Below are 22480 nucleotides of genomic sequence, written 5' to 3'. Positions count from 1 at the left end.
CCCCCCGCAAATAACCACAAGGGTCTGGGCCAAGAGTATGAACAAGCATTCTCAAACATCATTTCTCACTACTCCACCCGGGAGTAAAATCACCAATCATTGAAACCAGTTTTAAAACCAAAGTCAAACAATTCAAATTGGCACCAAGACAGGTTTAAAACAGATAGCATCCATTTCAAACAGGATCACCAAACAAGTTCTCAAACAGATTTCAAACTTTAAAAAAACAATCTCGACATCAGTCGAGCTCGAAAAGTCAGCTGACTTTCCATCCTCAAACCTGCACCAAAAAAATTAGGGTTAGGTTCCTTCCATGAGGTCATAGCCGAGCACAGCATGGTCCATCAGCTCTTGGACAAACAATGTTTCTTTGGCGTCCATGGTAGTCCCAAGATAGCAATCGCACTGGACCTCCAAGGTCATCTGATCATGAAGAGACATCTACTGGGAGATGTCGAGAAATTTCAAGTTATAATCTGCTAGGGTTTTCATGGCAAGCATTTCAGGATACCCCACTCTGCCAGAAGTTGCACTCCGAAGGAAGATGTCAAAAACCATATAGCTTCGGGCAAAAATTTTCTTGAAAGCTTGCCAAGTCCTTGGAGTGTGCTGCTTGGTAGCTATAGACATCTGCATGGTACTGTCTCTTAGAAAAAATAGCAGCTCGAAACAAATCTTGGATCCTTCTCTTGCAAGTGATCTTAATGGCTTATACCCTGTAAGACATGAGCGGTGAAGACGGGAGCGCGCCCGATGCGCGATGAAATAAGGGTGGGAGTGGCTAATAAGTCCGAGTTGGAGGGCGAGTCTGGGTTGGAGGGCGAAGATACCCCGAATAAATTTCAGAAGTCTCTGGTTTGCTCTGTTTGCTCTTTTGTGGGACCGGTATGCTTTCTGAAAAGCACACGCCTGATGCTCTGATACCACTGTCACAAGACGGGCACCACGTGCCAATAGAAAAGAACAGATTGAACAGACTTTTAGCACTTCATTAACAATTGAACTAAGAGAGAGAGACGACACGCGACACGGAGTGGCGGAATTCCACCCCAGAGAGTATTGGCCCCAAACCTTGGCGCCCCTTTCGTTATTTCTTAATATTGCATCAACACCGGTTTGTACATGTCTAGGAGGATTGCTTTACGACCTTGACGTGTCTTTACGATGATACATAAGAAGAAGAATGTTGAGAAGAGTTCTCATGATGGGGATGTTGAAGAAGTCTACAACGGAACATAGTGGATGTAACAGGGACGGGCACCACGTGCCAACGGAAAAGAAGGTGGCGGAGCTCCACCCCTAGAGAGCACTGGCCCCAAACCCTGGCGCCCCTTTCGGGATTTCTTTATATTGCTTCAACTCAGTACATTGCCGGTACTCCATCCTCTGCAACTTCACCAAGAAGCATGCCAGAGAATGAGCCCATGGCACAAATTTAAAGGCCCTTGCCCTATGAAAAGCTTCAAACTCAAAAGCAATTGGTCCAAAAGCTGTCCGCGCGTTTTGTGGAACGCGGAAATCCGTACAGGTGCCAGGTCAACATGTCAGCACGTTATGCGGGCTGTTCGTACAATTGCCACGTCATCATCATCTACTTTGTGTGTGTGTGCGCGCGCGCGCGCCTTTAGGTCCCCTAGGCCCCATCGAATGGGGTCCATAAGTTGGTAGGACTTCTTCTTCTGTTGCTTCTACTTAGGGTTTAGGCCCCTCGATCGGGGATCTACAGGTCGGCTCCGTTATTCAGCGGCTTGACAAGCCGGCAGTTTGTGACAATGGACGATGCTTTGAGAGCGTTTGTCAAGGTCTACTCATAACGAGATATTGCAGGATTTACTTGACATAAAATTCCCATGTTGCCGATGTTTTCGTGGGATCAAAAGCTGGATCCCACCAACTATCAGGACTCGATGTGCTTATGGAGACAATATTGGAGACCTATGACCTTATCTTGCTAGGGCACAACGAGATTGAGCGGCCAAAGGCTTCGGGTCTCTCTCTTCCACGGTGGTGACGAAGCTTGCAATGCAAGGATCCGATCATTTATCTTCCTCAATTGTACGCAGCACACACTTCGTCATGTTCGGAGTATGACTAATGCTCAAGCTATCTTGAGCCACTTAGAGCAAGTATACAAGAGGATGACACCTATAGAGAGAGCTCACTTGGAGGTACATTGTAATAGACTTGGACAGTCCAAATCAATGATCAAATTCAACACACATAAGGGAACTACAAACAACTAAATAAACTTGAATAAAGAGAGAGAGAGAGAGAGAGAGAGGAGGAGGAGGAGAGTCGACACGATATGGAGGAGTTCCGATTCAAGATGCACTAGCCCCAAAGAATGGCTTGAGAGCACTGTGAGAGTTCGAATGTCAATGACAAACTTACCAAAGACAACTATGCGCATTGGAAACTAATCATGTTGCTAAATTAGCTTTTATCTGAGAGAAAAATAATTCTAAATGCATTATTGGAATTATAAGTGAGAGGGTTTTTCTCACTAGAGACATCCGAGTACAGATATTTCTGGTGCGTCATTCAGAGTAAAGCTGGGAGCACTGCGAACGGGAATATCTATCAAGCCACCAAGAACGGGTACTTTTGATACGTCACATCAGATGGGTGACGAGGAGCATCAGGAAGAAGTATTCGACCATCTAAGAACGGACATCTCTGATGCGTCATAGGGTGGGTGACATAGAGCATCGTGAAGGAGATTGTAACGTAAGTTCAGTAGGAAAGGACTAGGTGATGGGTATTCTTGATGCGTCACATGGTGGGTGACTAGGGCATCGAAAAGGGAATATTCCAAAGTCAGGAGGAAATTCCGAACTATGTTAGAATTGTGCATAAGGATGAGCAAGCACTTGAATGTAGATGGGTTCAGAGGAAACTTTGAGGAAATGATTTTGAAAAGGCAACTCGCTGCTGCTGTCCCCCCTACGCTGCCCCCCCCCCCCCCCCCCCCCCCCCCCCCCCCCAGCGCTGCCCGCCTGCCCTCTCTGCCCCCCTTGCTGCCTTGCTTGTCCGCGCGCTGCCCCACCCCTGCTGAAGCAGCTCGCGACACTGCCGCTGTTACAGCCTAGCCCGCCACTGCCGCCCCTGCCGCCCGTTGCCGACCCCTTGTTGCAGCCGCTCCCACCATTGCTCCCGCATAAGCAGTCCCCACCCGTTGCCACTCCCCCCCCCCCCGGCCCGCCTGCTCTTTTTCCTCACAGTTGCATCCTGCATATCGGTACATACAGCATTAACTCCGTTTTGGGGCAGTGCTTTGTGTGCCAAGTTTCAGATTCCGCCCACCATCTCTTCTTACGCCACAGCAGTAAACACAGATGGAGGCTCCAGCTTCGCCACATAGGGACTCTCCTGAAGCCCCCTCGCCTGACCCTGCTGAGCCCACCATTCGACTTGCTCTTTCGCCGACAGAGCAAGCGAGCCTTGCCGCAGAGGTAGAGCGTTTGCAGGCGACTTCGGTCATCTGCAAGGTTAACGGCACCCGACCTAGCAGAGGAGAGCTGCGAGACCTTCTCCAGGCCCGCCTTCTCGCAGAGGTGGGCAAGATCTTGGATGTCCAGATTCTCGGACGGGGTTACTACCAGATCGAGTTCGAGACTTCCGAGATGGCCTCCAAGGTCATAGCTATGAGTCCACTGGCCATCCGAGCATCACGCGCCCACTTTCAACAGTGGCGACATGGTTTTGACCCGACTTCGGATGTGCTAGTAGAGGAGGCAGACATCCCCATCTCAGTCTGCTTTCCGGGTTTACGGAGGGAGTACCTTCCACTTCTCTCCAGGATTGGCTCCGCCATCGGGACTGTCCTGGAGACACCTCGTACGACACCATCAGTAGCTGCCAAGGCGGCTGGTATCCCTTCAGTTCGAGTTTTGGTCAGAGATACCCACACGCTCCCGAAGGTCATCCTTCTGCCTCGGGTGAGTGGGGGTTGGTTTAGACAGAGTGTGGAGTACTCGAGTCTCCCGAACCAGTGCTTCATTTGCAGACAGATGGGCCACCTAGCGAAGGCCTGTCCACGGAGGAGGCCACGACCTGCACCTCAGCCTCAGCCCCAGCCTGCCAAGGCTGGGCCGCAGCCACAGCCAACGGCACAGCGCACAGATTCAGAGCCACCCTCCGAGCCTGGGGCTCCAGCGGAGGAGGGGTGGCAGCAGGCCCATGGCCGTCGACGCCAGGGGCCACAGCGACAGCCTGGCACTCAGATTGGCCCTCAGGTGCCTACTCAACAGAAGTGGGTTCCCACGAGGAACCGCTTTGGTCCTCTTGAGCAGGAGGAGCCCCCTACGCTAGCCTCCACCTCTGCTTCACACTCGCCAGCCGCCCCACCTTCAGAGTTCTCTTCCTCCTCCTCATCCCCCCCCCCCCCGCCCTCTGCTCCCGTCCACTCCCCACCTCGCCCCCCTGCCTCTGTCGTGCCACCCCGCTTCTCTTCTCCCCCCCCCCCCCCCCCCCCCCCCCCCCCCCAGCTCCTTCTCCCCCTCCTCCTGCTTCAGTACCACAGTCGACTCAGGAGACTGGTCCCTCGCCGGCGACTAGGAGATCTCTTGGCAGCGCCTTTGCCGCGAGTCACCTAGCAAGAGAGGATCAGCCTTTCTTGCGGCCCCCTCTGCAGATTCAGACATCTTCCCTTGCAGCTATCCCTCGTGGTCTGAGGAGCATTGACCTCCGAGGCCACTGGGATTTCTTCGATTACGGGTTCACTCGCTTTCTCGGCGATTCCGCAGCAGACCACGAGACAGCCTGCTTCAGGGTCCATGCTTTGTTCCTCGCCGCTAGGGGGACAGAGGCCTTGGACTCGGCAGTTGGTTTCTCCTTCCCCCTCTGTGGTAGGACCGAGACAGAGTGGTCCCTCGACTCAGTGGTGGGATGGTTGCATACACAGGTTCTCGAGTTCTCTCACCACATGGGAGAACTTGGAGTTACAGATTTGCTGCAGACTTTGTGGCCACTGGCCAAGTTTGCGGTGACACCCCCAGACTCAGCAGGATGTAGGCACATTGTGGTGTACTTTTTTGTTGATACGTAGTGTTTGCCTTGCTATGTATACATTCATGAGGACTCCTGGACAGAGGAGGTTGCTTTATGCACGACTCGCTCTGCTTGGGCTTGGGCCAGGCACTCACTGCAGTCTCGCCTATCTAGAGGACACTCGGATACGGATTACTCCCCATCCAAGCCAGCCTCGAAGATAGCCCGTCTTGCTGCTGCGGCAGCATCTGTTCTCTCTCGCTCACCATGAGGATCATCTCGTGGAACGTGCAGGGACTAGGTGGGCCCCAGTTTCAGCGACAGCGGGGCCGATTGCGTCAGGAGCTTCAGCGTTGCCTTGTGGGAGGAGAGATTGATCTCCTTATGCTTCAGGAGCACCATTTGTCTCAGAGCCGCATTCGGCGATGTGGTCAGATTTTGCGTGGACGTTATGATACCTTTTGGTCAGCTGCTTTTGGACCTGGAGGCATCCAGGGTGGGGTATGTATGACTATTGCGGACTCATTGCAGCAGGCCATTGTGGGCAGAGGGATTATTGTGCCAGGCACGGCTCAGTGGATTACTATGCACGTTCAGGGTGGCCTTGTGGGCTTCCTGAACATCTATGCGCCCAATGTGGCGAGTGCTCGTGCAGAGTTTTGGTCACAGATTGTTGAGTCTTTGCCACAGGTTGACCATTGGTGTGTAGGAGGGGCCTTCAACATGTTGGAGGACCCTTCTGACATGATCGGAGGCAACCATGCTACTGTGCATGGAGTCGAGTTAGCAGCTTGGGAGAGGTTGTGTATGACTTTGAGGGTCTCGGATACATGGCAGCATTCTGGCTTTGTGAGGCCTCCAGAGAGTCTTGCCTTCTCTAGATCGGACCGCAGAGTGGGAGGAGTGAATCTATCGCGGATAGATCGCTTCTACACTAGTGACCACTTCAGTGACTTGGGGGGATCAGTGGGCATCTTGGCAGGGACATCCTTCTCGGACCATGCACTAGTGATCCTCACAGTGGCAGACAGGCAAAGGAGTGGGAGCACGATGCTTCGTATCCCAGAGCGGGTCTTGTTGGACTCAGCACTCAGAGAGAGGGTAGAGGCTGTATGGACAGAGGGCATGGACAGCCAGGCTTTACCTGCAGACAGAGTGGCCTTAGGCTTAGCTCAGCTTAGCCACTTTTTTCTCCAGGAGTCTCTGGCTCGACGGGCTGCAGCGAGAGAGGAGCAGCAGCATCCAGACAGTCCATGGTTGGAGGAGCAGTTACAGTAGGCTCGACAGGAGCTTGCTTGCACAGAGGAGACGCGTCCTGAGTTTGCCTTTCACCGACAGGCATCTCAGTGGACTCAGGTGGGTGACAGAGTGACAGGTGCTTTTTTTGAGACTCGGCACTCGCATGCCAAGGTCAATCAGTTGAGGAGATCTGATGGGTCAATTGTTTGTGAGCCCGAGGATATGCGTGCACTTGCTACTGACTTTTACCGTGAGTTACTATCGGCTGAGCCCCAGTCAGAGCGACAGGATGCATGCAGGAAGCAGGTTTGGGCACAGATGCCTTGTCTTGTGACTGAGGAGATGCGCCAGAGGCTAGAGATGCCTCTTCAGCTTGAGGAGCTGCACACGGCTCTTAGGGCCCTCCCTCGTGGTAGCTGTCCAGGTGAGGATGGGCTGACTCCCAGCTTCTTCTTGGAGTACTGGGACCTGCTTGGCCTAGATCTTTGTAGTGCCTTTCAATACATTCTGCACACAGGAGTGATGCCGGATAGCATGAGTGAGGGCCTGATTTACCTCATTCCAAAGGAGGGTGGCTCCTTGGATGAGATTCGACAGTGGCGCCCCACCATCCTCAACTCAGCCTACAAAATTCTTGCCAAGGCTCTGAGTTTGAGGATTCAGCCACTTTTGGAGAGCCTTATACATGGGACTCAAACAGGTTTTGTCAAGGAACGTAGTATCCTTGACAACATCTTCACTTTCTGGGAGGCTTCTGCCCTGGCACGGCTCCGTGGGGAGGACCTTGTGATTCTTCTTCTCGATTTTGAGAAGGCATACGACAGAGTTGACTGGGACTTTCTAGAGGGCATGCGGAGCTCCGCAGGATGGGCTTCTCAGATGCTTGGATCAGAGGGGTGTCAGCTTTATACAGACAGGCTCACAATCAGGTGCTTTCGGCAGGAGGTAGAGGTGAGCGCTTCATGCTCACACGATCGGTCAGATAGGGTTGTCCTCTTGCCCCCTTTCTCTTTCACAACATCTTCACTTTCTGGGAGGCTTCTTGACAACATCTTCACTTTCTGGGAGGCTTCTGCCCTGGCACGGCTCCGTGGGGAGGACCTTGTGATTCTTCTTCTCGATTTTGAGAAGGCATACGACAGAGTTGACTGGGACTTTCTAGAGGGCACGCTCCGCACGATGGGCTTCTCAGATGCTTGGATCAGAGGGGTGTCAGCTTTATACAGACAGTCTCACAGTCAGGTGCTTTAGGCAGGAGGTAGAGATGAGCGCTTCATGCTCACACAATCGGTCAGACAGGGTTGTCCTCTTGCCCCCTTTCTCTTTCTGTTCTATGCGGAGGCGATGAGCAAATTTTTGGTCACAGCAGGTTGGTCTAAGGGGCTTACCACTCCCTATACGGGGAGATGAGCTTCTGGACGCTGAGTTTGCCAACAACTCAACCTTGTACTTAGAGGGCCAAGAGGCCAATCTACACAGATGTGAGCAGGCTGTGGAGACCTTCTGCTGTGCATCGGGCGCACTGATCAACTGGAGAAAGACAGTGGCTTTCTCGGTTGGCAGTGCTCCTGTGCCAGATTGGATGCCAGGAGAGGGTTTCAGGTGGATTCCTCCAGGGACTGCAGTTCGGTACTTGGGTTGTCAAATTGGTTTGGACTTGTCCCCTGAGCAGCAAATTGCTCCTCTTCTCTTGTCCATCAAGAGAAAGCTGTTACATTGGAGCTCAACACGACTTTCGCTGGCTAGTAGAGTAGTAGTTGCCAACTAGGTGCTATTGGCGACTATGTGGTACATCACTTCTTGCTGGATCTTCTCGAGTTCTTGTATCAGCCAGGAAGAGAGGCTGATCAAGAACTTCCTTTAGTCAGGTCGCGACACTCAGATTGCCCGAGCCAAGGTGGCTTGGTCGGTCATCACACTTCCTTGTTCTCAGGGAGGGCTTGGGATCATTGATCCAGCACAGCAGAGCAGAGCCCTTCTTGGGAAGTTCGTCGTCAGAGGACTTCTTCCAGGCGAGGAGCCCTGGAAGGAGTTCTTGCTGCAGAGGCTTCGTGCCAGGGTGCCTTGGTTAGGAGGCCCTTGGCAACCTTCGACCAGATGGATCTTTATAGAGTTGCGCCGAGCTGGTTTGAGCAGGAGACTAGAGGACCGATTCGCTGTGAGTTTGCTTCGATCTTGGGAGCTCTTACGGCGTGGCCTAGAGTAGAGACAGCCGACGTGCACGGAGGAGCGCCTACGGCAGCCACTCGTCTGGAACCCCATGGTTAGCACTCAGAGAGGCCACTTGGTTGGGAGTCGGCCTCATGTTTCTTGGGGTCCCATGGCAGCAGGTCCAGCTCGCTCTCTAGGTGACTGGCTAGAGTTCACAGGTTTGTCAGAGGAGGTGCAGGCTGTCCAGCTACAGGGCATGAGAGGGGTGCAGAGCATGTGTCAGGACATCTCAGAGTCTGTTCCAGATGAGTGGCTCACGCCTCTCGAGCCAGTAGCACCCCGGTGGATGGGAGCCTTCACACGACTGGAGGTTCTCATTTCAGTCAGGGCTTGCTCAGAGACTGTCCCAGCCCTGTTCTTTGAGCTTCAGAGTGGGGGACGATTACAGCGAGTTGCAGTAGAGGCCCCGCAGGTAGCAGAGTGTTGTTTCCAGAGGATCCGAGTTGCATAGTTACCCGGAACGCGGAACGGGAACGGCGACGGGATCCCCGCGGAACGGGGGAACCGCTAGGGGTTCGGAACGAGAACGGTGCGGAACGGGAGGTATAAAAGACACCCAAATAGTGCATTTTTTAGCTTCTTGTGTTTAAATACGAGGAGTATTAGAGTGCTTTGACTCTAATACTCACAAAAAACTCATTTTGAAGACCATTCAATCTTGCTATGACTAGATGATGTGTGTGAGAGAGAGAGAGAGAGAGAGAGAGAGAGAGAGAGAGAGAGAGAGAGAGAGGGAGAGACTCGAGAGAGTGAGAGGGAGAGGGAGAGATTTGAGAGAGTGGGAGGGAGAGGAAGAGAGCTTGAAGGCTTAAAGCCTTGAGCCTTGAGAGAGTGAGTCTTGAGAGGGAGAGATCTTGAGAGTGTGAGAGGGAGAGAGCTTGAGCCTTGAGGATTAGCTTGTGGAGAGAAAGGGGGAGGGGGGTGCATTTTATGAGTCCTTGAGGCCTTGCACACTTCAAAAAGAAGCGCAAACATTTACTTCAATTTTTTCAATTTTTGCCAAATTTGTTTGTAGCCGTTGGCCGTTCCAGAGGCATTCCGGAACGTTTTGGGGGCGTTCGGAACGTTCCGGAACGGCCGTTCCGGTTTGCACTAGCCACCCGGAACGTCAAACATTTCGGGACGTTTCGGAACGTTCGGGAAGGGAACTGCCCCCCCGGAACGCCGGAACGGGGGCTAGGGGGCGTTCCCCGGTAACTATGCCGAGTTGTGGGCATCTGTGGGAGGACTTGCGTCATAGACCCTGACCCAGCAGCTCTTGAGACTGGACACTGGAGGCTATGGGCTTGGGAGTGTTGTCCACTGGCACGAGTACAGTGGGATCCTGGTGAGTGGCTATGGAGGGACCCCTTCTCTTCTGCAGATCGCCCAGGAGTCCCCTTTCTTCAGTACACTGTTCGGCTTGGACGTCATATACTTGCAGCACACAGAGAGGCCCGCCCCGCTGCAGCACGTCATTGGCAGGAGGTGGGCCTCACAGTCGAGTTCTTGGCAATTTTTTGGCAGAGGCTGTGGGACTCCAAACAGCCGAGGCGCGTCACTTTGTTCCAGTGGTTGGTTGCACACAGAGCCACAGCAGTAGGGAGCTGGCTTGTGCATAGTGGTCTCTCGGCCGCATGTTCACCCTGTGACCAGTTGGTGGAGAGTCAGCGTCACTGTCTTTGGGACTGTCCCTCGGCCCAGCAGGTGTGGCTAGGAGTTCTTCGGCTGATGCCTGCCCTCTCCACGGCTCGACAGTACACTTGGGGGGCAGCGGCTTGGTCCACCCTCATGGGCCCGGTACTTCAGTTTGAGCTATCTTCCACCAGCAGGATGATAGTGATGCAGGGGGGGCGACCTACACTCCAGCCTGCTACAGAGCTGACTCCACAAGATTGGTGCAGTGAGAGAGAGGAGTGTTGGGAGCTCATCATCGGCCTAGCTCTCTGGTTCATCTGGCGGGCCCGCTGTTTCCGCATCTTTGAGGAAAAAAACTTTGAGGAAATACAGTTGCTTTTCTGAGAAAGCGGGTTGCTTTTTTGGGAAAATAGACGCTTTCCCGCGAGGAAGTCTATGTCTGCATTGCATCTGTGAATGTAATTGCATCCAGGGACGCCTAGAAAGTGTGGTGCAAGCATGAAACAGGCGGGCCGCCATATACCAACGCCCTCTCTCTCTCTCTCTCTCTCTCTCTCTCTCTCTCTCTCTCTCTCTCTCTCTCTCTCTCTCTCTCTCTATATATATATATATATATATATATATATATCAGATGCAAAAGCGATCTGTCAGAAGACGGGCATCACGTACCAATAGAAAAGAACAAACTGAACAGAATTTTAGCACTTCAATAACAACTGAACTGAGAGAGAGAGAGAGAGAGAGAGAGAGGCACGCGACACGGAGTGGCGGAATTCCACCCCAGAGAGTTTTGGCCCCAAACCTTGGTGCCCCTTTCAGTATTTCTTTATATTGCATCAACTCAATACAAGCCGGTACTCCAGACTCTGCACCTTCTCCATGAAGCATGCCAGAGAATAAGCCCATGGCCTCATATTTAAAGACCCTAGGCCCCAAAAGCAGTTTTACATGAAAAGCCTTCAAACTCAAAAGCTTCTAGTCCAAAAGCAATGCCAAAAAGCTGCCAATGTAAATCACAGAATTCCGTACAACTACCACGTCAGCAGTCAGCGCAAAACGCGGAAATCCATAGAGTGTGCCACGTCAACACTGTCCGCGTGATTTCCAAAAATCTACCACGTCATCAATTTTCCTGCTTTATTTTAACTCCTTTATGTCTCTGGGGCCCCATCAAACGGGGTCCCCATAAGTTGGTAGGACTTCTTCTTCTGTTACTTGTTCTTTTTACGGTTTAGGCCCCTCGGCCGGGATCTACAAGTTGGCTCCATTCTTCAAGGCTTTGACACGTCAACAGTTTGTGACATCTCCCCTTCTTGAGAGAGAGTACTTGTCCGCGATTACGGCATATCTGCAAAACAACTCAAGTTAGCTGAAAACTTTCTGAGGGACAATCAGTTTGCTTTTTTTCTTTTAAGGAGTTGGCTTCTCCTTTCTGCTCTTTTAATAAAGGAGTTGGCTTCTTCTTTCGTCCATGTCGGAACTCTTGATATTCTTGCGTAGCAAAATTAGCCATCACACCCAGACCGCACTGATCTTCCACAGGTGTCTTGACGCACTAAAATTACATACCCATGCAATCTCATCCAATTAGGAATATTCAATGGTTGGCACATCACAATGCAACACAAATGCTCACATATGCATGTTACAGACACAACAAACAGCGCCTCTGAGCACTCCCTTGAGCCAAACGGTCTGCGGTATGAAGCTACTCAACGACTACCTCATCACTCCCCCCGCAAATAACCTAAAAAGATCCGGGCCATAAGCTCAGAGGACTGTACAACCAAACGCTCCCCAAACGGCAGTATGCGTCGCTTGGAGGTTAAGCATACAACCAAACGCTCCCCAAGCATCAGCCTGCGTCGTTCGGAGGTTTCCTAGCATACAACGAAACGCTCCCCAGGCATCGACCTACATCGTTCCGAGGTTCAAACAATACCAAAACAGTATTTCTCACTTCTCCACCCGAGAGTACAATCACCAATCTATGAAACCAGTATTAAAATCATGTCAAACAATTCAAATCGGCACCAAGACAGATTCAAAACAGATAGCATTCATTTCAAACAAACTTCAAACAAGATCACCAAACAAGTTCTCAAACAGAACTCAAACTTAAAAAGCAATCTCGACATTAGTCGAGCTGAAAAAGTCGAGTCACTTTCCATCCTGAAACCTACACCAAAAAATTAGGGTTAGGTTCCATAGGGTCGTAGCCGAGCACAGCATGGTCCATCAGCTATTGGACAAACAGTGTTTCTTTGGCGGCGATGGTAGTCCCAAGATAGCAATCGCACTGGACCTCCAAGGTTTAGCTCAAAAAGAGACATCTACTGAGAGATGTCAAGAAAATTCAGGATATAAGCTGCTAGGGTGTCCATGGCAAGTATTTCAGGATACCCCATTTTGCCAAAAGTCGCACTCCGAAGGAAGATGTCAGAAACCATATAACTTCGGGCAAAAAAAAATTCTTGAAAGCTTGCCAAGTCCTTGGTAGCTATAGACATCAACATCTGCATGGCACTGCTTTTGAGAAAAACAGTGACTTCAAATAAATCTTGGATCCTTCTCTTGCAAGTAATCGTTTTGGTTTATGCACTGTAAGACATGAGCAGTGAAGACGAGAGCGCGCCCGCAAATGCGCGATGAAGGGTGGGAGTGACTAATAAGTCCGGGGTCAAGCTACTTCAAATAAAATTCCCGTAGTCTCTAGCTTGCTCTGTCTGTTCTTTTGTAGGACTGGTATGCTTTCAGAAAAGCACACGCCTATGTGTCCGTGGACAAGCTACAGCATGACCAAGGTTTAGTTCAGTCAAGTCAGTCTAGAATAGGAAGTGATCTGACACTTTTGGGAGTCTGTTCGCAGACCGTGCATGTCCAGACACTTCGATTAGATGCATATCCTCTGGTTGCACACAGCATGACCATCAGATTCCCATCAGATCCCATCAATAGCATTTTTACAGTGCATAGATCTATTTTCCTATTTTTGACATTTTTCACTTATTATTTTTAAGTGACTTTTGTTGGAAAGTAGGTAGGGCAATTTTGCTAAGTTTGTATAAATAAAAACCTAGCGCTAGCACTTTCTAGCAGAAGAGGCAGCAAGAGCACCGCTCAACAGGCAACTTCTCAGCAAGACCCCCCCATCAGCAAGGCTAGCGTTTTTTGCATCTGCAACAACCTAGCGTTTTGGACAAGATCAGCCTAGCGTTTTGCTTATGCATCGGCTTGGCGACAAGACTACAGCAGGACCGCCTAGCGTTTTGCATTGCAAGGCCACCGTCAACAACAGAGGACCTTTTTCAGCCCTAGCGTTTTTGGTTTGCAAAACAACACTAGAGATTTTGCAGGTCATCGCGACAAAATCAGCCATAGGACCAGCGTTTTCAGTTTTCAGCCTTTAGCACTCGCAGAAGAACCCCCGAACCTCGCAGATCTCACCTTCCCGTAGCAGATCATCGCCGCACGGTCAGATTCCGCATGGTTTACAGATTCAGCCCGGAAAACGCAGATTTCATCGTCTGCGTTTTCAGCACGTCGTCATCGCATCGTCGCCATGGACATTGTCATCGACATAGAGTCAGAATTCTGCAGATACAAGATTTGCAGAGATTTCAGCCATTAGCGTTTTCAGATTTCAGCTCGTCTCGTCGTCGTCCTCATCGTCGTCGACATCGTCGACAAGTCCAAGCATTGTAGAGATTTGTGCAATCATAAGTAGACCACTCTCGCCATAGAGAGTGGGGCCTTCGGAGGAGGGTTTTACAGCGTCTCTAGTGTCGTATTCTCTTCTCTGTCTCTCAGTCTCATGCACTTCCATTCACTTTGTTTGTGTCCATCGCACTCTCTCACTAAAGGAACAGAAGGCTCTCCCTTCCGTAAGTAAAAGGAACCCTTGAGCACAGTTCAGAGCACTCATCTTGAGCAAAGTTCAACATTCATTCCGCTGCACCTTACATTGGTATCAGAGCTTTGGCAGTGTTCTGTATCACTCAAGGAAGAATCACAAGATTTTTTTTTGCTTGTTGCAGTCGCATGAACCCAAGTTCACTTGGTCATGTCGATTCCTAATCGTGTTTTGGAAGAGTGATAGGAATCCCAGGAAAGAAGGGCTTGTCTAGCCTCCCCTTGTGCCTCTTTTCACTCATTGAGAGCGGACCGTGCACTTAGCGGCCGGCCAATCGACGCGAGGTGGGAAAAAGCAACCTTGGTGTGAGCGCAAAGCCGCCAAGGGGTGCGCCCGCGGAAAAGAGCAGAACTCGGGTGAAGAGAAGATCCTTCTCTAACACAAATTGCAAGCGAAAGAAGAACCTCAAGAACCCAAGAACCCAAGAACCCAAGACCCACAAGAACCTAAGTTCCTCATGAACTTAAGAACCCAAGATCACAGTGTATGGTCATACTCGAAGAGGAATGAATACTTCGCTTGGAGGTGATGAGAATGAGAGAGGCAACGAAGAATTTTCCCCACCAGGAGGTTTTTCCGACCCTCCCCATCTACGCCACGAGTTGTACCAAATCCTATGGAGGCGATGGTCAAGTCGATGTTGGAGATGATGGCACAACAACAAGAAACGAATCGCGTTGCGATGGCACAACTAGAAAGAAAAGCAGAACAACAAGAAGCGACTTGCATTGCTTTGGAACGCGAGCACGATGCACGAAAAGAAAGAAAAGCACAAAGAAAGGAGGAAGCTGAAGCAAGACGAGCGGCCTTGGAGGCCGATCATGAGGTTTAAAGAGACCTACTGTTAGGTGCAGCGGAATGATGTTGTATTTTCTCAAGATTAGTGATCCTTATTGCTCAAGGTTCCTTTTAGTTCTTAGGGAAAGAGAGAGTTTTCCGTCTTGTAGAGTGCTGTGGTCACGAACAAAGTGAGTGGATATTGTGCGTGCAAGTGAATGAGACTGAGAGAAGGAGAGAGAAGAGATACGACACCGAGAGGTTGTAAAACTATGAGAATCCAACTGCTGAATTCTGTGTTTTTGCTACTGCTGGGTTGGCTTTTTTGACAAGGCTGAAAAAACGCTGAATCTGCAAGTGATGCTCGCGTTTTTGTCAAGGCTAAAAACGCTGGCTGGGATGTATCTGCTAAGGTTGGAAAACGCCAGGCAAGAGGACTTGTAAGCGATGGCTTGCTAGGAGGAAACGCCAAAGGGAAGGAGTGGATGGCGAGGGTCTACTGCTGAGGGGGGGTACTACTGAGAAGTTGCCTATTGAGCGGGAAGCTCCTGCTGCCTCTTCTGCCAGAAAGTGCTAACTTGGGTTTGCTTATATATTAACTTAGCAAAATTGCCCTACCTACTTTTGTTGGAAAGTCACTTAAAAATAATAAGTGAAAATAACCAAAAATAGGAAAATAGGCTAAATGCACTGGAAAATTCCCCTAACTGATGCTAATGGATTCTGATGGGAATTCCGATGATCATGCTATGTGCAACCGGAGGATATGCATCTATGCTAAGTGACTGGGCATGCACGGTCTACGAATAGACTCACAAAAGTGCCAGATCACTGCTAATCTAGACTTGACTGAACTAACTGAACCCTGCTGTGGTGTAGCTTGTCCACGGACACATAGGGTTGGGATGTGTCACATGACACCTACGCACTCAAGAATTGGTTCGACAGGTTCTTGCCTCGAAGTCCGAACCAGCCAAATATGTTGGTAGTTCCTCAACTGGCGCAAGCTGATGGGAATTCCGATGATCATGCTATGTGCAACCGGAGGATATGCATCTATGCTAAGTGACTGGGCATGCACGGTCTACGAATAGACTCACAAAAGTGCCAGATCACTGCTAATCTAGACTTGACTGAACTAACTGAACCCTGCTGTGGTGTAGCTTGTCCACGGACACATAGGGTTGGGATGTGTCACATGACACCTACGCACTCAAGAATTGGTTCGACAGGTTCTTGCCTCGAAGTCCGAACCAGCCAAATATGTTGGTAGTTCCTCAACTGGCGCAAGCTGTGATTCGGACTCCAACAACCTTGTCACTGCGAAGATCCAATTCAGTAAGTATGATGGTAAAATGATGCTACGGTTATTCATTCTTGGTTGCATCAATTTAATGCTTATTTTGCGACAACTAAGAAGACAGGAAATAGCATGGTTTGGACGGCAGCTATGTACCTTGCCGGTGATGCCATCAATTGGTACCACGCATGGCAAGAGGATAACACAGTTAGCCGCGCACCTAGAGGAAGCCGACGAATTCACGCCCCTTTCCTTCAATTGGGCTGATTTCCAAGACAAGCTCAAGGCGCGCTTTATGCCACCTCAATACCTCGCACGATTGAAGGACGATCGGCGTGCTCTCGGGCAAAATGGTATGCCAGTTATGTCTTTCTCTAATCGTGTTTTGCAGCTAGGTACCCAATTACGCAAGTCAGATGATGAGCGCAAAGAGGCATTCCTTTATGGATTGGACGAGTATATCAAGTATGATGTGGAGCTGCTCGATCCAATCGATCTCACCAAGGCGGTAGCGATTGCTCTCACACAGGAGATGAAGCACAACAAGGGAAAGCCTAAGGAAAACAAGACTTCCACAAGTACCTCTCAGACGTCTCAGAACCCTCAGAACGGTAAGAATGGTAAGAACGGTAACTCTTCTAACCAATCTTCCAATAGTCTCTCAGAAAAGAACTCTCAAAATGAACCTAAGGGTAAAGCTACCACAATTGCTAAACCTAAGCTCACTCCAGATGAAAAGATAGCACAAGGAATTTTAGGAGGATACATCACGTCGGAAGAGCAAAGCACTTATTCTAAGGAAGGTCGTTGTTTTCATTGTCACATTAAGGGTCACATAAAAAGAACATGTCCTAAGCTTGGCTCTAATGAATTTAAAGAATCCACAGAACCCACTTCCTCTGTCAATGCAATCAATGACAACACGAGTGTGTCCGAAGTTTCTCCTGACCCTCCCATTGATGAACCTCTCATTAAATGTTATGGTCATATGACGGGGCAGCGTTTTGTCATATTGTTTGACCCAAGCAGTATGCATGATGTGATCAGTCCCTCTCTTGTTGAGAGACCCCGCCTAGAGGTTAGTCAGAAATCTCCACTTGAGGTTTCTGGCTTTGCTCCCGGTATAGACTCTCTCATCACGAAAGAGTGCCTTGATGTGTTGTTTACAGTTCAACAAGCTGCTTTCCGTAGAAAAAAATTCTCTCTCCTCTCTCAGAATGTGATATGATTTTGGGCATTCGATGGTTTCGTGAGCATAACCCTCTCATTGATAAGGCGGAAAATACGTTCACTTTCAATGCCAAAAGTGACTCTCCCATTGTCATTCGTGGAGAGCAAGTTGTTCATTCTCCCTCTCTCATTTCCAATGTGCAGGCGAAGATTGAACGGATTCAGGAGAAGGAGACTCTCTCGGTCTCATCTTCTCCAAAGCATGACACACAGGATTTGCATGATGATAAGCATGATGATTTGAATAATAATGATGAGCATGATGATTTGGATGACAATGACAAGCATGATGATTTACATGATCAAGATGTGATTTCTCACAAGTATGATCATTTGCATGAAGATGACGTGATAGTTCACAAGGATGATGAGTTAGTTGATGCTTTTTCTAGCGAAGCTAACCAACCTCGTTGCAGATTCGATCAATCACGAAGGATCGATCTTGGCTCTCGAGCCTAGGTCCAAAGCACCCCTTCAAGAAGAACCGATCTTGGCTCTCGAGCCTAGGTCCAAAGAACCCTCACAGGAAGTATTATGTGTTCGCATGATTAGGACGCACGCATTGTTCGAGTGTTTCATTCGTGATCGTTTCCTATATTTTAGTCAGCGTCTTTATGTGATCCCATTTCCTAGGCATGACATATTGTACGTTGAGCACGTTTCACTCATGAATGAGCACGGATGTATGTGGAATTCTCATGAAAAGCTGACAAGTATGCATTCTAGTAAGTCACCATTCCATGTCTCTTCCTTGGCACGACACAGTTGTAGAAAGAGCACATGAAAGTATGAGCACCAAGCGTGGGCATTTCCATTGGGTTTTGCCACAGTTGATTGATTTAGATCAACACGACAAGATTCGATCTCATTGTTTGCGTATGTGTGGTGAACGGGTTAGCACTCCGTCTCTTTGTTCATCTACATTGCATGCACAGTCTTTGAGGAAGCCAAAATTTTTTCCAGTTACTTACATGGAATAGGTATGTTCATGTTTTTGTGTTGGAAATGGTTTCAGGGATTTTCAACCATGGAGATTCTTGAAGAAGGAAGAAGCATGACTATAGACGAAGTTGAAGCATTGAAGAAGCCACCAAAGACTGTCACTTTCGACGCGGCCTAAAGAAGCAAGCGTTGCAGACCTTTATGAAGTTCAAGTACTGCACGACCCACACATCAGAGTGGGCCGACGAAGAGTCCCTTCCAAGATTCCGGATGCTATTGGCGATCTCCCTCGACGCCATACAATTCGGTGCCAGTATCTCACTTTGAAAAGGAGGGGATGTCACGTGACATATCCAACCCTATGTGTCCGTGGACAAGCTACAGCATGACCAAGGTTCAGTTCAATCAAGTCAGTCTAGAATAGGAAGTGATCTGGCACTTTTGTGATTCTGTTCGCAGACCGTGCATGTCCAGACACTTACATTAGATGCATATCCTTTGGTTGCACACAGCATGACCATCAGATTCCCATCAGATCCCATCAGTAGCATTTTTAAAGTGCATAGACCTATTTTTCCTATTTTTGACATTTTTCACTTATTATTTTTAAGTGACTTTTGTTGGAAAGTAGGTAGGGCAATTTTGCTAAGTTTGTATAAATAAAAACCGAGCACTAGCGCTTTCTTGCAGAAGAGGCAGCAAGAGCACCGCTCAACAGGCAACTTCTCAGCAAGACCCCCCCATCAGCAAGGCTAGCGTTTTTTGCATCTGCAACAACCTAGCGTTTTGGACAAGATCAGCCTAGCGTTTTGCTTATGCATCGGCTTGGCGACAAGACTACAGCAGGACCGCCTAGCGTTTTGCATTGCAAGGCCACCGACAGTAGCAGAGAACCTTTTTCAACCCTAGCGTTTTTGGTTTGCAGAACAACCCTAGCGTTTTTGCACATCATCGAGACAAAATCAGCCATAGCACCAGCGTTTTCAGTTTTCAGCCTTTAGCACTCACAGAAGAACCCCCGAACCTCGCAGATCTCACCTTCCCGTAGCAGATCCTCGCTGCACGGTCAGATTTCGCAAGGTTTACAGATTCAGCTCGGAAAACGCAGATTTCAGCATCTGCGTTTTCAGCGCGTCGTCGTCGCATCGTTGCCATCGACATCGTCATCGACATAAGAGTCAGAATTCTGCAGATACAAGATTTGCAGATTTCAGCCATTAGCGTTTTCAGATTTCAGCTCGTCTCGTCGTCGTCCTCATCGTCGTCGACATCGTCGGCAAGTCCAAGCATTGTAGAGATTTGTGCAATCATAAGTAGACCACTCTCGCCATAGAGAGTGGGGCCTTCGGAGGAGGGTTTTACAACATCTCTGGTGTCGTATTCTCTTCTCTATCTCTCAGTCTCATGCTCTTCCATTCACTGTGTCCATTCACTTTGTTTGTGTCCATTGCACTCTCTCACTAAAGGAACGGAAGGCTCTCCCTTCCGTACATAAAAGGAACCCTTGAGCACAGTTCGGAGCACTCATCTTGAGCAAAGTTCAACATTCATTCCGCTGCACCTTACATACGTTGATTGGGATGCGAGTAATGCAAAGGCAATGTCAACCATTGTTCAGGCGCTCACAAGGGAATCTCTCCCGTTGTACTTTTAAAATTACCAATAAAATGTGGTCAAAGCTCAAAGACACTCCATAGTGCAAGCGATCATCCTTCTTGAACTTCCTACATTATGCTTCTTCATGGATGCGATGTTCTTGATGCACCCTTGTGCTGCAAGACCAAGGCACTTCTCATTACGATATATACGATAAGAAAGTCACACTAAACCATAGGGGTAGACAATAATAAGAAATTATCTTTCTAATGTGGGGAAAGCTTGCCATGTATTCCATTATCTGCATAATGAATTTACGGTGGTCTCCAACCATAGATGCAATGTTTAGACTCACCCTTATTCGAATAGATGTTTTAAATATACTATTTAGATGGCATATAATGCAAAAGAGGTCGCTCAATAGACTTTTCAGCTTTTCTATACCTGCATTTGGCTGTGTATATAAAGTCCTGCTCCAATCTCAAATATGGACATGAGCTGCACTTAGTACGAAATGTTTTTTGTTGGTTTCTCTTGCCATGAGGATTTCCACAACTATATGGTACACTAAAGATTTCCAAGCACATTTTTGACCCCTATTTGTGGTTATGTATTGTGTCCTGATCCAATCTAACCCGCATAATTCTGTGCTTCTCTCACCTTGAGCTTCGCATGAGTAACAAATCATTTCTATCTATGTGTGTATGCGAGAATCCTAGGGAAATTGATCATTAGCTTTGAAACAAACACTTGACACCAAGTTAGCTTAGTGCTCACCTTGTTTAAATCCATCAATGCTTGCCTATCTTTGGAATGTATAGTGCGTGACAGATTTGGCAACACTTCTTGAGTCCATGTTAGACCACCAACTCTGCCATGCTGGAAAAACACAAGATGTTTCAGTATCTGATGGCCAATTTCATGGTGCATTCTCAAGAGTGCACTACAACCCAAAATTTGTAAATATACCTTCTGAAACTTGTACGGCTCGGCGTGGATCGCACGGGATCTGAACAGGGAAAGAAGAAAAGGGAAAAGTAGCGTGGAGGACAAAGCTGCTACTGCCAAGCCGAGGTAGACAATAATCCACATCAAACGATAGCAAGAAGTAGTTGATCGCATTCTCTTTCTACAGAGCTGAGCAGACAAGGGCCTTTGCATTGTGGTGTGTGTCTCTGTGTGTGTGTGTGTGTGTGTGCGTGCGCGCGTCGTAAGCCTTTTCGAGTGTGTGTGGGGGTGGGTGGGTGTTAGTATCTGTTTATTTTGTAAGCTTTTGTGAGTGTGTGTGGGTGTGTTTGTGAGTGCGTATGTGTGTGAGTGCAGACCTTGACGCTATTCTGCAATGGCTTGTCTCTCCATGTGCATGTTCCTAACACCTACAGGAATTTTGCATCTTGAAAGTCATTGAAGTCTGTGGAAGAGGGCGACGGTTCTCTATTTCTGCAATTCCAGTTTGTAACCTGCGGGTAGCTCCATGAAGCAGATTTCAAGTCTTAAGCTTTTGGATTGATGATACGACAGGTTCAAGCCTGTGTTAAAACAAGTAAACTGTGGGGTAAAATCCATGCCTTCAAGGAAGCCCTCTCTGCTGGTTTCCACATAGGCGATGCTGGCTCCGTGCTCTGATACAACTTCTGCAAGCGTTAGTTTCATCTTGCTCTTTATGAAAGCAGGTGGCTGTGGTCATCTCATGCTGCTCAACGAAGCCTGGAAGAACCTTTGCATCTACTCAGGTTTCATAGTGAGGTCTCGCAAGCAGGGGACTTTGCAGAAACAAGGCAGAGCTCGGCGAAACCAGAGAAGAGCAAAAACAGGCTACATCCTCGAAAAGGCGTCAACAAAGAACTGATAGACTCACCTGAGATGAGACCTACTTAGCGCAATCCACCTTGCAGAAGAAGAAGGAACAGAGGACGGGGTAGGGTTTAGGGAAATGCCAAACCGCAGGGTTTCTCTGATGTGGGAGTCAAAAAGGTTCAAGAAAAGAGCAGTGCGGGAGGTGAAAAGGACGGGGGCACGAGTAATGGGGGTGATGGGGGCGTGAGGGGAGTGGGTGGTCACTGGCTGGAGCTATGAGCCTGTGCGCGCGCGCGGTCGTGTGTGTGTGTGCGTGTGTGTGTGTGGAGGGGGTTTCTGAAAGCTGTGTGCAACGTGGCTTTTCCTCACTGCTCCATTACCGTGCACTCAAAGTCGTCCTCAATAAGCACTCGCCACGTCGTTTCTCGACCAGGCTGTCCTGATAGCGCGCCACCCCTACATTTTGTACTTTCAAAATACCCAGCGTCCACTTTATTTGGTCGTTAAGTTGGTTAAACGCGCCCCAACGTGATGACATCCATTTGGGGGAATTTACACCATGCCCAGCGCCCACATGGACACGCTATGGCCCGTGGGCAGCAGTGTTCGGGAAAAATGTGTCTCAGCTTAATATTGTGCCGTTTTCAATTTCAAGAATGCTAGTTGAGGATAAGGGGAAAAGGAGAAATTCTGCCCCAAAATAGAGAAAAATAGTGTAAAAACCTGAAAAATGGCATAATTTTCTAAAATTTCCTATTTACAAAATGAAGAAAAGGAATTTTGTATGTTTGAAAAAACGATTTTTCCCGAACACTGGTGGGCAATGAGGAGTGAGACCAGTGAATCAATCCATTTGGGCAATGTGGAGT

General features: G+C 48.9%; 1 protein-coding gene across 4 annotated transcripts in view; it reads right to left on the bottom strand.

Moving 5' to 3' along the window:
• LOC147419547 (O-fucosyltransferase 38-like) overlaps positions 1 to 21870 on the bottom strand; it is a 48398-nt gene extending 26528 nt beyond the window's left edge. The window contains exons 1-3 of one of the 4 annotated variants that reach the window (XM_086505278.1): positions 21383 to 21865; positions 20784 to 21274; positions 20592 to 20693 (exon numbers count right to left, since the gene is read on the bottom strand). In XM_086505278.1, the coding sequence (XP_086361404.1) occupies positions 20592 to 20693; positions 20784 to 20975 (294 nt within the window). In that variant the 5' untranslated portion in view covers positions 20976 to 21274; positions 21383 to 21865. Of the gene's footprint in view, positions 1 to 20591; positions 20694 to 20783 lie in introns of all 4 variants that reach the window. The other 3 variants (XM_086505280.1, XM_086505277.1, XM_086505279.1) reach the window with 3 other exon arrangements.
• Positions 21871 to 22480: the final 610 nt, after the last annotated feature.

This window comes from Adiantum capillus-veneris, chromosome 29 (assembly GCF_014529385.1).
Source record: "Adiantum capillus-veneris isolate H3 chromosome 29, ASM1452938v2, whole genome shotgun sequence".
NCBI classification, from domain to species: domain Eukaryota; kingdom Viridiplantae; phylum Streptophyta; class Polypodiopsida; order Polypodiales; family Pteridaceae; genus Adiantum; species Adiantum capillus-veneris.
The sequence above is the reverse complement of the archived record's forward strand: the minus strand, read 5'-3'. Positions and strand labels throughout refer to the sequence as shown.